At 43.2% G+C, this 20,284-nt stretch overlaps 1 protein-coding gene across 4 annotated transcripts in view; it reads right to left on the bottom strand.

Annotated features, from left to right (window-relative positions):
* The window catches only part of LOC308060654 (lethal(3)malignant brain tumor-like protein 4), a gene marked incomplete at its 5' end in the record, with an annotated part of 52,121 nt that overhangs the window by 6,659 nt on the left and 25,178 nt on the right, over positions 1-20,284 (bottom strand). For all 4 annotated transcript variants that reach the window (XM_080379655.1, XM_080379656.1, XM_080379658.1 and 1 more), the window contains 11 exons: positions 1,020-1,082; positions 5,584-5,750; positions 8,158-8,219; positions 8,615-8,746; positions 10,073-10,252; positions 11,120-11,219; positions 11,338-11,452; positions 12,642-12,752; positions 16,542-16,627; positions 18,090-18,166; positions 19,771-19,922. In XM_080379655.1, the coding sequence (XP_080235781.1) occupies positions 1,020-1,082; positions 5,584-5,750; positions 8,158-8,219; positions 8,615-8,746; positions 10,073-10,252; positions 11,120-11,219; positions 11,338-11,452; positions 12,642-12,752; positions 16,542-16,627; positions 18,090-18,166; positions 19,771-19,922 (1,245 nt within the window). The remainder of the gene's footprint in view (positions 1-1,019; positions 1,083-5,583; positions 5,751-8,157; positions 8,220-8,614; positions 8,747-10,072; positions 10,253-11,119; positions 11,220-11,337; positions 11,453-12,641; positions 12,753-16,541; positions 16,628-18,089; positions 18,167-19,770; positions 19,923-20,284) is intronic.

The raw sequence follows: 20,284 nt of genomic DNA, 5'->3' as shown, positions 1-20,284 counted from the left end.
TCCATTTCTTTTGCTTTGTATTTTGTGTGCGTGCATGTTTTTTAAAACAAGAGAAAACAAAATATATATACACAAATCCCATAAATTGCACTACAGCCTGATTCATCCTGAAAGAAAGCCAGCTCTGGGGAGCAGTCATCTATTAAAAACCTGCCCTTTACAGTCGCTACAATGTGCAATGCTTTTCTTCGGTACAGAGGGTGCGCTCAGTGCTGCACAGAGAAGGTACAGCCCCCTCCCTCAAGCTCTTACAATAAGAGCAGTAGAGCTGTAAGATGCCAGAAGGGGAGGTATGCCTGTGCAAATTAATCAGGGGTTCATAAAGAACCTCCAAAAGTCGTATCTGCAATGTAAGTGGAAGCCAAAGCACTCAGCAGAGGCTAAATGCCTATGACCCATCTAAAGAAGTGTGCTAAAACCCAGGACAGCCATACCCCGGCACGCACTGAGGTTTCTCAGAAGCTGTGGTGAATGCGCCACAAACAGGGAACTGAGCCCAGCCCAGCCCATGGCAGCGATGACAGGACACACTGCCTGCAGGAGATGCTCTGATTTCCCAACCACTGCTTGTTCGAGGAAAGGTTCCCCTCCTGCCCTCACCTCAGCCCTTGGGGGAAGCCAGCGATTCCTGGGAAACCCCGTGACTGCCAACCTCACCAAAAGAAGCAGGCATATGTGCTCGTTAAGAGGGAGCAGATGAGATCTTCGCTGCACCATTCCAACAGGACATCTTCACAACGATGCCAAACCCACTACACAATAGTCCAAGACAGGATGTTAAGCATAAGCTCAGTGATTGGAACTGCAGGGGGAATTTAAAGCAGCAGAATGCAATTAGCCATGCTGGAATTCAGCTCGATTCTGAAGCTGCCTCCTAAATGCCACAGGCTCTTTAATGACAAGTCTGAGTACGTCTATACTATCTGCACCGTAACTCCAGAGTAACGGGGTACAAAACCACCTCGCTGTTGTCAGACCTGTCGGTGGCACAGCACAGGATTTGGGCAGACCTGACTTACCTCTTCCCTGAACACAGATGCTTGTTCTTTGCAACCAGGTAAACGCTGGATAAAGCTTACCACCTGGAATTACATTTGAGAAAAAGAGAAAGACAATTAAAATGAGACATCATCAAGAAAAAAGCTCGTATTTCTATATGAGAGTTCTACATGCAAGAATTTTGAAGACTTTAATACCTAAAACTCTTCCCTTAGTGAAGGGTATATATGAAAAACATTACTGGGCTGTTGCTGCAACACCTCCGTGAAGCGTGTTCTGGTTATCAGCAATAACATTCTGCACTGCCATTTGACCATTTCTCTCTACTCTGTGAAGAGTCCAGCTTCTCCATTCCTCAAAAGGATCCTCATAAAACACCAACATTATTTCTACAGACTAAAAGCTGTATATAGCTATATTATTTTAAACCCATCCACAACTTCACTTTCTCTACAGTATTGCTGGAAAATAAAATTAAAAAGAAAAAAGGATTTAGACATTTTCCCATGACGGCATGCCTTTAAGAGACAAGATAAACCAACTGAATGAGTACTGCTGGTTTACCAACACACAGAAGGCAGAAGAGCTGGGAAGAAAAGGAGTTTTTCTTAGTCTGTGGTGGGTGCACAGGATCCATGGAACCAACAGGATTAAACGAGTAAAAGTTAATTCTACGTTTTACATTAGGGAAAACCTTTCTAAGCAGGAAATCTGTTAACATTTGCAATAATCTCCCCAGAGACATGCAAGCAGATATAACACTAAGTAGTGCAAGAAGCAGTCCTGAATGCAGTGGAGGATGACTTAATATGTATTGTCTTCTCCAGCTGTAGCTTCACTGCTTCATGAAAGATTTGTATATTGAGGCATAATCAGATCAAACATTTCATGCTAATTGGATGCTCCCTTGCAGGAGCAGCTCTGTTTCATGAGGCATATTCATTTGAGTTATTACAGATGTGACATTTCTTCCATGAACACAGATAAACAGTTAGGAGGGGTCATTGTCAAATACAAGCTTCCCTTTAACTCAATGTTGTCAAACTCTCTTCTAACTTGTGTCACTGCATCTCCAGCTGATCCCACCACTTGACTTACATTTGTTCCCTTCCCCCAGTTGTGACTCGCAGGAACAGAGCTGTCAGCATGCCCTCTGGTTTTGCTCTACCCTGGCAGAAGCCGATTTTTGGTGAACAGCTCTGACTGCCGTTGTTTCTGTTATGTAATCTGAAAGCAGAGCATCGCTTTCGTGTTTCGCCCTTATCCTCTGCTGGTGGAGAGAGCTCCATTTTAAAGGGAAACACTAAAATCCCCCCCCCCATTGGGCAGTGACTCCAAATTTTCTTCAGTAGAAGTGCAAACTCCTATTATAAACAAATAACAAAACACTACTTTTCTTTTGAATCACACCCCCTGCTCCTTATAATTAAAACACAAATGAAAATCCTTCTGCAGGGTCTAGTACCTTCCAGAATTAAAGAGACAGTTGGACCCCTCATGGCAAGATGATAGATGCCCTTTAGTGCCTATGATATTGAGAGGCTGGTAGAAATCTCCGGGGAATGATCTGAGCTTGCCTTGCTCCTGTGTTATTCCCTGCACAATTGCTGCTGGCTATTGTCACGGATGCTGAGTGACAGACCTTTGATCTGATCCAGAAGTCAATTTGTATGGACACTGCAAGCATTCTGTGCCACAAGAGCGGCCTTTTAAATAAACAGGAGTCCTGGGGTTTACCGGAAATAGAGAAAAGAGAGGGAAGGAGGATGCAGGAGGAAAAATCTGGAGAGAAAGTCCCCAGGATGCGAGCCAAACCCTGGGTTCCACTGAGCCACAGTGACCTGCCTGGCCCGGCACTGCTGGGGAAGGAGAGTCCCCAAACCAAGATGTGGCAGCTGAGGGGCAAGGGAGGCTGGGGTGCACAAGCCAAAACACACTAACGCTATGGATCAGAGGAAACCAACCCAGCCCCACAGTGAAGCCCTGAACCAAGGGAAAGGGTGAGGCTGGAGGGGCTCAAGATGAGGATGGGAGAGACGTCAGACAGGTTAGGAGCACAGTGGGATCAGGCAGACCAGGGCTCTCCTTTGAGGAGCTGAACGCCTGCCTGCCCTTCCTGCTGGCAACAACCCCAGTACTCACAAGAGCGATCTGGTGGAAGCATCTTACACTATGACTGCATATTGGTAAAAGGTTGAAAAAGAGCTTTATGTAATTCTGAGAACACCTTAGAAACTCCATGCAACCTGTACAGAACGTTACTGCAACCCCAGGTGTGTGAGAGACACTGAAATCAGCACAGTAGCTGTACACCTTTTTGGTGAAGTTGGAAGGTAACCTCACATGGCATCCCTTTAATATCAAGCTATAGCAGAACTGACACCACCTCGTGAGCCTATGCAAAGAGGAGCTGGGTTTAACTGGGATTTAGTAATCCACAGGCAATTAGCACAAGGACAGCCCCCCCCCACAAGGTATTAGCATCTGATGCAGGATTAACTAATAAACAATACAACTCTAGCGCATACTAATATTTTTCTGTAATTCAATATCCTTCACTAGCTGTGCTCTGAAAACATGACAGGAAGCTTTCAATAAATAACAAAGCTGCATTAAAGTAACTACTCTTGTTGACTGTTCACAGTGTAACCAAGAGTTTCTTAGCTTGAGGGTTCTTAAATAATGCTGCTCTGCCATTTCAGCTGCTCTCAACCAACAGAGAATTAAAGCAACATTTTTTTCCTTAATGTGGGTTTTATAAAATAAAAACAGTTCTCCAGTCTGAAACTAAAGGAGAATTTTACACCCCCACTGCTCTTGTTTCAGACCAGCAGAACGGCCCCCTTTGTGCAGCAGTTCAAAGCACAACCCAAAGGCAAGTGTTTGCCCTGTAGGAAGATGTTAGGAGCCCAAATGCCGACAGATCAAATCTGCTTTGGACTCACTAAAACACAGAAAGTCCTGCTGCTTTCATCTTCCAGACCTGCGGCTACATTTCACTGCACATGCTGATCCTGCAAGTGCTTATACAGAGCCCAAATTGATTCCTATGGGAATTTGTGATGAACATAATTTGCAAAACCAGATCCACTGTACTGAAATTCAAGACAAAACCTGTAATGACTTCAGCCACTCCATTGTGGTGCTGCAACTGATCTTTTTAATGTGCCACACACTCCTGCTGGCAGCTGAAACTTCATCAGTTGTTTCAGGCTGCAGCATTCTGGGTTTTGAATCACTATATCCAGAGTGCCCTGTATTCGTGCCCTGTGGTCGCTGCTTACATTCATCTGTTATCAAACTAATATCCCAGTTAAATTTACCCAGCAGTTGCTTTAAAGGTCAACTGCAAAGGACAAATTTATTTGGCTTGTATCCTGACTCCCTTCTCCCATGAACCAGCCTCCATGCTCTATCCAAAAGAAAAGAGATTCTCATTTTCATGTCAGAGGATTAACTGCTTCTGCCTTTATTGATTTTCTAAAAAACCTTTTGGAAAAATCACTGGAAGCTTTCTCCAAAGAAGGCTACAAACAGCAGATCTTTCAGAGAGTTTTTTGTCTCCTTGCTATGGATTTAATTCAAACACATTTTCATTACAAAAAAACCCCAACAACAAATTCCCAAAAAAGTACCAAGTTTTAAAACAGCAACACTAATTGCTCTATCCCCTTAATCATCACTGTGGTTCCCATCTCCTGTGATACTGCAGTCCCACCAGACTCCTAGCAGTCCTCCAGCATGAAGAGCAAAGTCAAGATTGGATTTATCTGATGTAAGAGGCACTTAGGGAAAATGCACTTTCTAAAAGTCTCTGAAGATCATCTATGCATCTAGAACAGCACCTTCTCCCTGCTTTGCAGATTACCTACCTTCTTGCAAGCACAATATTACAGCACATTTCTCTCGAATTAAATGGCCTGCTATTAAGCGCCAGGATCCAAATTGTCACCGCTTCCCAAGTAGAGATACAAATATTATTTATGCCCAAGGCATCAAGGCAAAACCCAGCTACTCAGCACACAAAAGATACTGGCTTTTCCACATGCCACCTAATTACAGGAGACATCTCAAGAGCTAGGACTGCAGACATATCCCCAGCTGCACAGCTACCTCTGTCAGAAATCAGGTCAGGCTGTGGGCAGTTTTGTTCCAGGGGAAGCAGGCAGGGAGACACAGGAGGTGTGGGCATGCACAGTGCAGTTTGGAATTATCTGCAATGTAAAAGTGAATCAGCAGTGAAGTCACAGGAGAGGGGGAGAGAGATCAGAGAGAAATGGAATCTGCTGTCAGAATCACTTTTCAGGCCTGAGGACTAAAAGAGCAAGGGGTAAATAAAGAAATGGAGGGAATCCTACTCAGGGAAGTAAGCTGTGGACACCAGAGGGTTAATAGGCATCCTTCCCCTCCCTTATAAAAGGGACTTGTGTATAACTTTAGTCAAGTCGGCAATATGCAAAGCAAACAGAAGAGCACTGCCTAGGAAAGGAAAGAAAATAAAGATGTTTTCCAATGAGCACTCCAGAAAAGGAGGGCTCTGGCATTCCCATGCCCCAAGAGCACCGAATGGAACAGGTAACTCACCTCTTCCACAGTCCATTTGGCCACGTGTTTGGCCGTGAGGCCCGAGACCTCTGGCAAGAGCTTGCAGTGCTGCTCCCAGCAGAGATGGAGGCGGTGGGTCGGGTTAGAGGCCAGGGAAGGCATGAAGATGGACTGGTGGAGGGCCTGCTGGAGATCCAAATCAGAGTCTGGAAAAGGAAACGAGACAAGTCACAGCGAGGCTTCAAGTAGGAGCAATTGCAATAAAGCAGGAGGAAGGGTCACACTCTGGAGGGAAAAGCAAGGCAGGGTGAGCAGACCCAGGCACAGCTACTGCATGGCACACTGAGCTTTCAGGGCGTTCTTCCCACCCTCCCAAGAAGGAGAAAGAAAGAAAAAAAAAAGATAAAGATAAGATTGCCAGGCTGGAGGCTTTATCGTTTGCTTCTTCCCTGGAAAATGATGTCATGCTGCTAACAGAGAAGATGTTTGCAGCATTTTATTGACAAGGTGGAGGAGTTCTGGTAACAGCATCTTCAGCTGGAAACTAATGGCATCTTTCCAGCTCACAGCTGTAGCCAGCCTGCGAAGAACGCTACGCGTGCCAGCTGATGGCCTGGGCTCACCACCTCCCCAGGAGGCTCCCAGGCCAGCAGTGCTGCAAGTTACCTCCAGACATCAACTCCCTCCTTGTGCGTCAAGTGATGGAAGCTTTAAAAATCAAGGCAAAAAGAGGAAGAAATCACCCCTCCCTAATGAGATCACTCGAGTAGTGCAGAGTCATGGTCCTACGGGGACTTGCTGGTTATACAACAGGAAGCGAAGCAGAGGATGAAATCAAGATGGGAAACATTCCTCTGGTTCCCAGCGGCTAACGTGTGCTGCCCCCTCGCCCCCCGCCCTGCCAGGCTGTGCGCAGGGTGTGCAGGCTGCCCAGGCTGCCCGGCGCCATCCCGTGGCAACAGGACAAAATTCCTGTTCTCTTCCTGCCTTCAGCAAGGTCTGGCACGGCCTCGGCTGGGTTTGCTCAGTGTTAGCGCAAACGGGTGTTAGTAGGCTGCTGTGTAAGGATCTGTGGGGTGTGCCAGCCGCTACATGTAAAGCACAAAGGAAAACAGCACTATAAAGAAAAAGCACATTTCCACAATTTGCCTGCTCCTCACCAGCCAAAGTGAAAGCACCACTGGCATCAAGCCTGCTCTAGCAAAGTCCCTGTCCCCAGCTGCATCACCTTACCTCATCCCCACCTCCCTAAACGATGCAGGCAGCATCAAATACAGGTCTTTATTTGTAATAATGAGACCAAGACAGAGGATTTAAAAAAATTAAGCCTGTGTAAGAACTGCTCAGTTCGGGAGCTGATGCTCCTGGTGAGAACAGGGCACAGAACACTGCTCCTGGGCTGTCACTTCTCCCCTGCCTCCCCCCCCGCCGTCCCTGGGGACAGCAGCTGGCCTTGCCACCACCTCCCTGCTGCAGGAGGTCCTGTTTGTGCCCCATGTTTTATGTACTGCCACGTTCCCTGCTGGGTGGGCACTGCTTCTGTCACAGACTGTCTCCTTCACTAAGCCCAAATTCTTGGGGGTAAGTGTCCAAACCACGATCTAAAATTACTTTCCCTCTGAGAAAGAAGCAGTGTTCTAATAGCTTAAATGTAGATGGGATGAAAGCTCTGGGTAATCATGAAACTACAGGTCAGTGGATTATTGCAGAATTTCCCTCCACTGATTTCCATCATTCTGTTTTAAGGTGAATGCAAAGGGAGAGCAGACAGCTTTCCCTGCCAGCTGCAACTGCAGCTCATAGCTGGCAGACTTCTCCAGCTCTGACTGCAGAAGTCAGCACTAGGTAAAAACGAGTATTAAAAAAAATAAAAACGTGCTAGGCACCTGTCCCAGTTTGTGTCTGCTTAGCTATTTTTGATTGGAGACTTATTACCATGTTAAATCCTCCTAAAAGCCTGGTCAGCTTGGTTCTCTGAAATGGCTTTTTATAGTAAATCTGAAACTCAAGCATACGGTTTGCTAAAGTGATATCAGAAAGCTGCTCTTAAAACTTAACCTGTCATGTACCAGAAAAAAAAAAAAAGAAAAGGCATTATTTTTCAATTTAACTTTTCATTTTCTTTTTCATCTACAGGAGAACTTTGAAATAGTCACCACCCAAAATGATTCAGAGTATGTTTCTGAATACTCAGAGGGGGTCTAAAGACGTAAGTCCATGGAACTTAAAACTATCTGCCAGGTTTTGAGCAAGTCTCCCTTGACACTTCTGCTGGTTCCGTCACCAGACCAGTCACCGACTGTTTGGGGAACAAAAGCTCCTTGCCACTTCAGAAGAGTATACAGTGTACAAGAGACGGTGCAAACTTGTCTTCTCAGTTAATATGTATGAGGCTTCACTCTAGAAAGTATTAAACCTTTCACTTCAAAGTAATTTTACCCTTCCTCCTCATTTTAAAGGAAGACAGACCACCATTCCCATCACCTCCAGTGTGTGCTTTCTCTTGACTGTGGAATCAAAGACAAAAAAGCTATAAAGTTTTAAATGTTCCTTGTGTCTGTGGTATACTGCACATATATACACACAGAGAGAAAAAAATAAAATGTAACCAACCTTTTCCATTGCTTTCCTGTTTCACCAGCTGGAACTTTATATAGGCATGTGAACACCCAAGCCTGAAAGCATCAATTATAAAACATTTCAGAAGAGACACAAACTGATATAATTCCTTTTCTATACAGAGATTAATGGGACTCATAGGAACCAAAAACTTCTCCCTCTTAAAGTAAGCAATAGCACTGCTCTGTCCCTGACCTCTCTCTGTAAGCTAAGGACTGTGCTGTTAAATTCATGGCTAGAACTCAGATTTGCATTTACTGCAGGAAAGAGAAGGCCAAAAATAACGGGAAGGGAGGAGATTTACCATGTCATTTTAAACCCCTGTGCTGCAAATCTCTGATCAAACTGGGCTGTTCAAAGTTATGATTTACATCTGTATTTCAGATATAGTAGCAACATCAAGAAACACAACTGTTAATGCATGAAAATACATCACAAAAACCTTATTTACTTTTTCGGTTTGGCTTTGATGTCTCCAGAGGAATCCTCTTCTACCCAGTCTCTCTCTTGATTGTTTTCAGACTGTTCCGACAGACTGTGAACGCTGCTTTGACACGACTTTTCACTGTCTTGTGCAGATTTTCTGGGAAGGCAGAAAAACGACAGGAGCTAAGCTGACATCCTCTGTTCCCTTTCCCTGCAGGGGAGCAAAGCTGGCTGTTCCCTGCAAGTGAGAGTAACAACTACCACCTAGTGGTAGCAGCTTTCCTCTCCACTCATCACTACTGGCACAGCACAAAGTACTTTTTTACTCTTCAGCAGGGCTTGGGAGGATTATGTGAAATAAATCAGCCCCTATGGACTGAGGCTCTGATACCAGCAGCTATAAAAAAACCCACTGAAGCATGTGTTACGGTGAAATCAAGAGATTTAAGATTTTTGAATCCTGATACCTCCGGAAAACATTTAAGAGTCTCCGTGACTGAATTTGATGCGTAAACTGAGACACACAGATGCCCAGGGAAGGACAAGCAGTAGGGTGTTACCAGATCTGCATACTGAATTCAAACCTCCCAACATCAGAAAATGAAGTATTTAGAAGAATAGAAATATATTACAATTTTAGCATGCTGTTTATTCTGGGAGAATCCCAAAGCTCCTGAGAGCACTTTATGGTAACAGTGCCATTGAAGTGCCATCAATTCTCATGTTAAAATTAGGACACAGAGACACCTGCATATTTCTGGGATGGGAGGAAGCAAACAGGCCATGTATGCCAGGGAGGAGAGAGAAGTATTCCTTTTTCTGGCCAAATATATCCTGAAAATATTATAAATCTAATATAAATCTAAGCAAATAAATGAACTTTAAAATGTATGTAAGCCTTCATATACCACAACAAAGACCAAAAAGAATTGCTGGAGTTTGCCCTAGTGAGACTGGATTTGCATAGACTAAAGGTGACAATAATAATAAACATTTTAAGTGCCTCTTGCAGTCTAAGAACTAACAGAGTTTGCTTCAATGCTTACTCAATTCCAAGATCTTCATGTAAGCAAATAGAATATCTGAAGGAACTCAACTTGTTTGCCAGTCATTATACCTACCAGCATCATGCAGACAACTCCAGGGTGGATTGCAGTTACCTCATTTGACAGTTTTAGGACAGGAAATGAAGGAAAAGAATATATTTTAAATTGAAACAGCAAGACAAAATTTATGGAGGCAGAATGCAATTTCCTTTGTTGGAATGTGACCAGAGCAGCAGGATTAAGGAATCAAGAAACCTATTAAGGCATATGAGGGTATAAAAATGCACTGCTCTGTGTTAGGAGTGTCTGGGGCATGGGTCAGTATTACAGACAGACACACTCAATACTCTGCTGCTTCTCTGCCAATTTCTGTGGTTTTCAGCCTTGTAAAATGGGTTTGCTCCCCAGTACCTGGCCAAGAAAAGGGTTCAGCTCACCTGGATTGTGGAGAGTCCTCTTGCGAAGACTCTCCTGCCCCCAACAGAAATGGGGCAGAAGTCTCCAGCTTCTTGGCTTTCTGCATGCTATTGCTAGGGGAAGGTCTCTCCCCACTCAGACGGTCCTGTAACACATTTTCTCTGCTGAGGTTCACATCAGAGTATGGGCAGCCAACTAACCTGTGTTAAAGAAAAAAAAAAAGGCCATGTGTGTGTGTGTGTGTGCGGTGGGAAGAGAGCACAAGATGACGATGATGATGCATGTTTTTAAGTTATACAGTCTTACCAGCCTCAGGCAGACATACCCATCAAGAAACCCAGAAAAAGTGAAGCTAGAAACACTCAGGGAGTTGTTATTACCCAGTTTTAGGTGCGGGAAAGCAGGGGACTACATGGCAGAATTAGAATTAGAAACCAAAGTGATGTTTTTGAAGAGTCACCTCAGAGAACAACAAGAGCTACTCCTCGTAACCTGCTTGTTTGAACAGTATTTCATGAAACAAGAGTCCTGCAATTTCAACTCTGAAAAATTCAAGGCCCTTTACCACATTATATACTACTAGATCTTCAGACCTCCCATTTGAGATTGTTTTTTTGCTCTTTAAAATAGTTTGAGAAAAACCTTTTCCAAGAGCCCAAAAGATATCAGAAGGCAGAGCACAAAACATGTGCTAGCTCTCCTCACTCTTACACTTTAATAATCTACCTACACTCTCTCCCTCTTTAACTGTCTCCTTGCATGCTGTTCTCGAGTAAATTATTTTACCAAAACAAATTCCTTCAGTAATGCTGGAATGCAGAAATTGGAGTGAATTAATCTATGTTGGATTGCATTGCAGCTGTAATGATTATACTGGTATAAACAGAATTTATGATGAAACAGTACATTTAGACACAAGAGGGAGCTGCAATTGCAGGTATAACTATCTCCAGACTAAACACCCCCAGATAATTCCAGTGCAGTGCAGGTGCTTGCTGCAGCATTATTATTATTGACATCAGTCAGATGCTCGCAGGCAGAACCCTTACAAGATCTCATATACATACGTATAATGTGTTCCATATCGTGGCCCCCTGACATGACCGATACCATGGCAGCCTGGAGTAGGACATGCTTGTCCTACTGTTCCCACCCGATCAACAGCACCTGGTAATAAGAAAAAAAAAAGGTTTTTTATAGATTTGTAAAATGCTCCTTGCATCTGAAGAGCTGACTGCATTTAGGAAAATTATTCGACATAACAACATGATGTCATCTACTTTACCTAGAGGGACTTGCAAAGCATGTCCAGTTTTTGCACACCAGCCTACTGGATGAACATCAGGGCTGTCTGCATCGACCCAGAAATCATAATTATGGTCCCAACCATCAAAATGTATCTAAAAGAAGCACACAGTCTCAGTGAGAGATACAGTTAAGGACATGACTCAGCTTTTATTTTAACTTCCCCCTTTGTTTCACCTTGCTCAGCTTGGGGCTGATTCATTCAGTCTTTCAGTCAAGCACAATTGTCCTTTGTGCTCAGTGTAACTATTTGTTTTCCTGACCCCTGCCACCTATGTTTCACAGAACAACCAGATTCCGGTGACACAGTTAAATCACAGGGTCTGCAAGAAAGCACAGACCATGGGGTGCTCCAGCACACTCACTCAAAGACTAAATCTATGCAAACACAAATGCTTATTTAATTGGTTTGTTTTCTGAGGATCCCCAAAAAACACAAAAACCAGCAAGTTTGGTGAGTTGTGCAGTGAACAAGTTCAAATTTTCTGCTGGATAAAGAGACTAGTAATAGTTAGCTCAGATCCAGGTCAGGGTAACAAGAGACTGAGGATCACTGCAATTTAAAGACTACTAGGTAGTCTATCTGGCAAAGTTTCAAACAAATCTATGAACTGAGTATTATGCTATTATATATTGGCAAAACTTGATTTTTGCCTGCAACCACAGCAATGAGACTGAGAATCAAATGGCTAATGGGGAGCAAACTCCACTTCTGTCCACATAATCAGCCTTCGGGAAGGAGACCTGTGGCCGAGGAGCCTCCGTCAGTGCAGCCTCTGCTTTAGCTAGCTCATACATAATTTCTCAGAAGCCAAAGCACAACAGATATTTCTGGCAATATATTTATGTGAAAAGAATCTGTTAAAATCCATTTATGTAACAAAGTCATATTGGAGAATGAAGCCACTTCCCACACGTACCAGGGTTTAACTTGCTTTGAGTTTTCCTTTAAGTATGCTAGGAAAAAAAATTTGTCAGGTAGCTTCCCACCAGCAGAACATTAATGCTGCCTTCACTCACACAGATGCCACGAAAAGATGGAAAATCATGCTGTCAAATGTTATTTCAAAATAGTTACATTAAAACAGTAACTAACAATACCAGGCAATTCCATGAGATTTCAACAGGACAAAACAACAGAAATAATTTCCAGTTGGGCAGGCCTGTAGGCTAGATCATCTGCAAGGAATCTGCTGCTCCTCACACCAAATGGGTATTTTTCCCGTACTGCCAATCACTACGCTGCTCAGTACATGGGCTCTGCACTTTGAAGCAAGGTCATACCTTAATGCGATGGTCGTCTTTGTCAACGATTGTTGCCACTCTTATCAAGATGGGATTTCTTCTGTCCACAGCCTCTAACTTCATATCAACTTGGAATCCGTGAGCAGGACGCTGTAAGAGGGGATTGTAAGCAGAATATTAAGAAGTCTGGGCGTTCAGAGATAGTCACCTGCTCTGAATAAAATGCACTGTAGTTTTCATTTACCATTCTAATGCCTTTGCAACTTTGGCCCCTGATCTCACACAGCAGACTGCTTCAGAGGTTAAAATCAGAGCTTCCTAAAGGATTAAACTGCCTGTTTGTCAGCAGCCCAAAACTACTCAAGAGGAAGTCTGATCTTTCTCAGTGCAGAGAAGCATTCCACAGCCAGGACAAGAGGCACTTCTCTAACAGACAAAAAGCCAGATACTACCACAGGCTCCACTGACTGGTAACACTCCCAAACACCGCAGAGATGATCTCACATCTGACAAGGACCTTGGCCAGTTCACCACTGTCTCACACCTGAACACACACCATTATGTGACATCTCTCTTGACTACACTATGTGACATCTATCTTGGCACCAGATGCAGCATCTGGATGTTACAGTTACCTTCATTAAGCAGGTTAATGTCTGCTTATGACCACAACTGCATCTGCTTGTTAACAACTGCTGAGAACTGCAGTGCTGGGGTCTCAAGAGCAGTTCCAGCTGCTGGAGTCTCCTATCTGCAGTTGCAGACTTACCTTTTCTCTCAAGCCCCAGTGGTCAAATGCCTTTGTAAAAACTCCAGAATGTCCTTTGACCTGATGTGTGCTCTTTGCAGCACACACAGATCTAAACCTCTAAGTAAGTGACAGCATTTACCAATTTTTCCATTCATCTTTAAATGACTGACTGCAAATTCCTCCTCTGATCTCCTCAGCTGGGGGCTATGGAGCACTGGATACTCATTCAAAACATGTCCTTCTTCACTTCTGCACACAAAGGTCAGGATTTTAGCAAGAGATGATAAATCGTGTCTTTGAACAAGATCAGGTTAATGAAAAGATGAAGATAATAATTCTTTCCTCGCTATCTTCCTTACCCTTTTTACTACCAGTAGCTGAGGGCAGGGAAGAAGGTCCACTTCTGAGCTAAGGGGATTACAGACTCCAAACCTGAAGTTTCTCTTTGGTCTTTTCAACCTGGACACAGACATTTATCCACAGGCTTTCAACCACACGACACGACACGCTGGAAGCCAGACAATCTAAACTGGTTTTAGTTTTAAGAACGTCTTATTGAACCAGCCAACCTTGTCTGTCTTCCTTGAGGAAGGAGCCCCAGTGCTAGAGAACGAAATCCTGCCCAGATGAGCTAGGCTATTTAAGTCTTGCTGAAGGGTTGCAACCTTTTTGGCAATAGCTATTTAACGTCTCTGAATTGACAGCCCAAGACAATGGGCTGAAATTGCAATGCTTATTACGAAGCTGTCTCCTCCTGAGTTTTTGGATGGAAGAGAAGGCAGAAATCCAGCCACAACATCTGCTATTTGTGCCGATAATCAGTGTCTCCAAACTACATAAGATAGTTCTTTACAATTGTTAAAAACTAATTCAGTGAGAAACGCCTGTTCTGGCTCTCAACCCATATCTTTACGTACTGATTTCCTGTAATTGCTAGCTGGAATAATAATAATAATAATCATAATTTTTAAAAAAATCAATAACTGCACCATATATTTGCACTTCAGACCAACCAAGCCAGAAAAATAATGAGGTTTGATCTTGAAAGAGTTCTATTAACTGCTGATACATCAAATGCCTTTTTTTTTTTTTGTGTGTGTGTGTGTCTTATTTTCGAAACACAGTCTTGGATGCTAATATATCTTCTGGAGTTTCGTGAGAGCCAGAATTGGCCCTTCTACTGTTCTCTCAAAGCCAGATACCTGAAGCAGCAAAACAACCGCAGCAGAGATGTATGTAAAACCACGAAAAGAGGCAACAGTCAAGGCAGTTGCATTCCCCCTTGGGAAGACACTTTATTTGGGAAGAACCCAAAACAGGGAGAACTCGGTACTAAAAAGACTCTCTGTCCTGAGCAGCCCTGTTATCTTCAGGCGACATTCCTCAACACATTTTATATTCTGAAAATCTGAGGAGAGAATGCCATAATGACAGATTACTGAGGACTTCAGGCTGGGAGTTTTAAGTAGGTCGCACTTCACTGCTTCTTTTTGTATCATGAAGAGGTTTATTATCTTTCCAAAATATCTGTCTCTCCAAAATTACTGCCATTGTTCCTCTAGTGTGTAGAAGACCAATTGCTGCATTCCTTCACTCTTGTATTCTGAAGGTTCCCATTTTCCAGCACTGTTGGGATTCTACCAGTGCAGCTCAGAAAAAGGCTGAGCCTACGCTGGAGGCAACAAATGTGTCCTGCTGACAAGCTTCACTCATTATCCTGCACACTGGCTCTGAGGTGCTTTACACGCTGTGCTGCATGATCGAAGATGCTGTCTGCCCAACTCTGCAAAACCTTAATCTAAGGAATGTTCTGGAGTTCAGCTGTGCTGCAGGTAACTCCAGCTGCAGCCTTACAGTCCTCTAAAGAGGCAACACCTCTTCCTACACCCTGACACCTACCTTGCAACCTACAACTTCAAATGGATACCTGCTGAAATCTAGCAATTATCAAACTTGTCTGGCTGGATTTTTACCTCCCTTATCTGAGGCCTCCCTGATTGCTTTTCCTCCTCAGTCCCAAAGAGCTTACCAACAAAATGTACAAGAGGGCAGCAGGTATTAACCTGCAACTCTTAACTTCATTGAAAGGAATCAAGACAAGCATCACGATGCCACAGAAAAGTTTTAAAACATATTGCAAAATTTAGCAAGGTGAGCCAGCAGTGTGGAAGAAACTGCTAACAAAAAAACCCTCCAACTTTAACGTAAAGGGTTTTTAAATGAAGTTATTTTGAAGGGTTTTCTTTTTTGTTTCTGCTCACATTGAGCTTCCAGATAAACACAGTGAACTCTAATGTAAGAAACAAAAATTCGTGCTCCCAAGGTTGAGAGAATCATCTTCACATTTAGTCTGCAAGGATGATCTTACTCCATCTAGGAGTTTGGCAGAGATGCTCTATCATCTGTTAGTACACTTATTTCTGTGGAGGACACAGCTGGCTCCTCCCTAGAACTGAGATCTGTATTATATATTAGAACATGTAAGCCCCTGATAGGAACTTCTCACTCCACCTTAATTCCAACACACCAACCAGGGGAAGAAGGATCTGCACAACTGCAAGGTGCAAACATTTCAGAGAAACCTGTAAAACTTCATGCAGAGGGGATGGAGGAACTGCACATTTCTCATTCTCCCCCAAACACATACACCGCACGCCATCCCCTTTCCTCCCTTCCCCACAAAATGTCCCTGGTTCCAGGGCAGCAATACCCACTTCTGACCCCCATGAAGAGAGTCTGGAAATGCCTGTTCAACAGGATCAGAGATACCTTTGCCTACCCACTCAGACCTCAAGCAGAGGACCAGCTCCTTCTCCTCTTCATGCCCTCTCTGAAGCAAGGTACTGCCCTTCACACATTCCTCTGAAAGCCACAATTATCTGTGTGGGCTGAAAGCTCTTCCCTTAAATCTGCTAATGGAGCAACTGAAGATGTTTAGTCAAAAAGCCTTTCCAAGACAGCCTTCCATGGCATTTAATAAAAAAAAAAAAATCACGTAGTCTGCTGTGTGTTTTGTTTTAGCAGCACTGAGAGATAATCTTAAACTCAGGCTCAAAGTAAAAAAACATTTCACCCTCTTGGAACAGACATGGTGAACCATCACCAAATAAAGCATCTGGCAAGAAAGGGTGCCTAACAGCAGTTTCCCCCACCCTCCTGATCTAGGACAATCAAAGAGATTCACCAACCAGTTTGAATGCTCTTGCTGGGGCTGCCTGGGAATTAGTTTCTTCCAAGTATTTCTCCCATGAGAAGGCTTTGGTATCCTTGTATCCTGAAAAAACAGAGAATTACCATTTAAGTAAGAAAAAACCACGTTTATTGTTACAAACAACAGAAAAGCAGCTATGCAACACATTCGTGTTATGTTAATTTAGCATTTACAATGGATGGCACTGGGAAGTGGTCTGTTTATTCATGCACACCACTTAGAGCACACACAGGAGCACTGCAAGTTTCCCCAGCTTCTACAAAAGCCTTTAACCCTGACCTGAAAAACCTGAAGAGTTCATTTCTGTACAGCTTAATCAATTGTCATTCTTTAGAGAAAGCTGCCAATCAAGAGTTAGTCAGAGGATCCTGTGATGTGCAATGGTATCATGCAATGGTATCACTAAATTAATTTCCTATTTTATTAACTATTCTATGTGTGAGAGTCTGCAAGACTCAAAACTTCTCATCTCCTGCTATCTACTCACCCATAGCTAAGTAAAACTAGCAATCTGGAGATAAAAGGCTCCATCACTGTTACCATAACCTCAGACATCTACATGCATGTGCGGCTCTAACAGTAACGGGATGTCTCCCCTTAGCAACTACATTTAAGAAACAGATCTACTTTTTTTTTCTCTCCCTATTTCAGTATTTTTTAGCCTCAGTATTGTTTCCTGTTGGCAGGACAGTGCAATGACTAAATGCATAGGACAGTCTACAAATTGCTGCACACAAATCTCTCAGCAGAGAGATCAGAATTGACTGCAGATTCTGCTGGGGGCACAGGCAATCATGGCATGAGCAGAGGAACTGCACATCACAGCCTTGTCGCACATTTCAGGAGCAGGAATAGATGGTGCTGTTGAAGAATAAGCACTGACAACCCCTTCTGCATCTGCAGCAAAGGCACAGAGGCTAATGCCTCCAATGCACAGGGATCTTATAGTGCCTCCCACTCTACTAAACCTGATACACAGTAATGACAGACATTCTTGCTCCAGGGCTGTCAATCTAGAAAACAGCAGACATAATTTGTTCTGTATTTGTTATTTTTAAGGTGAATGAGCACTTCCAAGGCCTGAAAACAACATTGGTTTTCCTGTATGTTCTGTCCTTTTTCATTTGCCAACATTTTCTTCATGTACTGAATTCAAGTGCAGCAGACAGAGACATGGCTTCAGTTACTCCTTCATTTCCAGAAATTCTATCTTATCATCTATGAAACCATGATACTGATTCCTCTTCCTTCTAGCTCACCTTAAAGGAAACGCTGCAAATACTCCAAAGTTATTTCCCTTCCAATATCAAATTCAATTACAAATTACCAAACCCGTCCCATTTTTTGAAAGAGCTATGAAACAAAGTAAAATGCAGTGGCAGAAAGTATGAACAATAATACCGTTCAGTCAGTAGATTCAAGCGTACTGAATGGAACCTGTAACTTGCAAATACGTAATTATGTGCAAGATAAAGCTTGCAGGTTTTTTGACTGAGGCAGGAAATAAGTCTCACTTTCAACATACCAGGTGGTGTTGTCAGTGGGGTTCCAGTTTCTTGGCAGTAGCCAACAGGACGAATATATGGGCTGCTAGCTTCACACCTGAATCAAAGAGGGAAAGTTGGCACCAGTCAATTTTAAAGCAAAAAGAAAAGCAGAATTTCAAATGCTGTCTGAGATGCCTTTGCTGGGTTAGCAGATGCTTTCAGTGGGTGTGATCAAGATGTAAAAGAGAAACACTACCTTATTATAATTTATAACGCCAAGTTTTCAAGGCGTTCAAGCTGCCCCAAAAGATAGGGAAGTACAAAGAAGAATGTCTGGTGCTTTAAAAAAACAACAACGAAAAGCCCTACACACATGGACCAATCACAGTTCAGCCTGGACACAGACCATCCAAGCTAAAATGCAAAGGAAGCAAAGAAACAAAACCCAAACCCTCGTCCCTAACTGAAACACCATTACTGTGGAAGAAGGGGAAATTACTGCTAAACTCTTTGCCAAGAACTGCACATCATACCCTAAATTCTAGCCGAAACCTAATGGTAGTTTGCCTGGTTCCTGAATTTATTGCATGTTTAGATATTCTGAGTCCCTGATGGAGGTGATGGGCCAATTTAAGACAGCCCCTTTTGTCATATTTGCTCAGAGGAAGGGACCAAAGCAGTCTTTCAGATCTAGGAAAAAACCTGTGTTTTCAGCCAAGCCATACTTTGAAGCTTTGTTTGCTGGTGTCTCCCATTAAAATTTTCAAATTCCAAACAGAACATGGCATGGAATCAAAGCTTCACAGGCTAAAATGGTAAAGGAGCAAGATTTAAAGTCCTGCAAATGGAAACGCCGGTGTTACGAAGCTCTGCATGACATACTTATGGCAAAGAAAGAAACCATCAACTTGCCACCAAACAGGTGCCTATTATGAAAAAAAACAAACAAAAGGAAATGGGGGAGAGAATGCAGAATACTGGTCGAATTACTGTTATTTTGATAAGTGTGTGCCTTGTGTTGCTTTTACTGATGAATTCAAAGAAAGTTACTCCATTCATGTAGGTTGGAAAACATGGATCAAAAAAGAGAAAACATTTCCTTGAGTAATATCCCAGCACGAGGGCAGGGGATCGAGATCCTCAGATGCAGAACAACTATAGTGCTGGTGAGGACTTAAAAGCCTACGTGTTGGCAATCATTTTTATTTTCAAAGGGCCTCAGCCAAACTCCGCTGAAGCAAATGAAAAAGATTTTTACTGACTTTAGCACTGCCTGCTTCTAAATGTAAGTTTGCAGAGCAATGTGCCAACACCTACTAACCCTGGAGGAGAGGATGTTACTAATTCCAGGCAGTGTCACTAGTAGAGCTTACTCTTTCTCTGGCCCTGCCAGAGGAATGGATAAAGTGAACACTCCCTGACCTGACCCAAGTCAGCCAGCTGTGTTACCTCGAATGCTTCTTACCTTGAAGGCTTCACAGGAGTTCAAGCTAACCCCACGGGCTGTGCACTGAGCCAACTGATGAGCTCTCAAACAGCAGGGGAAGCTACTGGGCAACGGGCACTTTGTAAAAACCCAAAGTAATTACTCAGATGTTTGAAAACCGATTTAAGATCCCAACTTCAGTGACTACATTTAAAATATCAGATATTACCCTTAGTGGTAGAGTGAAACCATAGTCTACTTGCAGATGCGTATTAGAAATAGAATCTCTTTACCAGTAGTCGTAACTCTCATCCCAGTTGTCGAAATGAATTAGCAGGCGGTTATCCACCATGTCTGTGATAGTTGCGACACACATTAGCGACGGATTCTTCTTGTCCACTGCCTCTAGTTTCATTCCCAGACGAAAACCAGACGGTGTGACAGGCTGAGGAACAAGACGTCAGCAAAGGGAAATCAGCCATGTTCTAGATCAGGCTATTTAAATTACCCTTATGAACTTGTCTGTTGCAGGTTGCAACCCCAAAACCCTGACCAAAACACACTCTAGTTACTAGCAAGAGGTCTACAGACAAGATTTCCATGCGTTCTGGCAATGATTGTTACTATTTCTGAAAAAACGCTGATGCAGCTCAAGTAACAGAATCTCCACATACACACTACTACAGACTCAAACACTAAAACATACACGCCTTGTGGTGATGGGTATTAGCTGGGGATAAGTGTAAACATTGCAGGTTCTGTCTTATTAGTGGAAAAGTTAAGACAGCCTTCAAAAATAGGTGACTC

Source organism: Falco punctatus (genome assembly GCF_963210335.1).
Source record: "Falco punctatus genome assembly, chromosome: 3".
In the NCBI taxonomy this organism is placed as follows: domain Eukaryota; kingdom Metazoa; phylum Chordata; class Aves; order Falconiformes; family Falconidae; genus Falco; species Falco punctatus.
The sequence above is the reverse complement of the archived record's forward strand: the minus strand, read 5'-3'. Positions and strand labels throughout refer to the sequence as shown.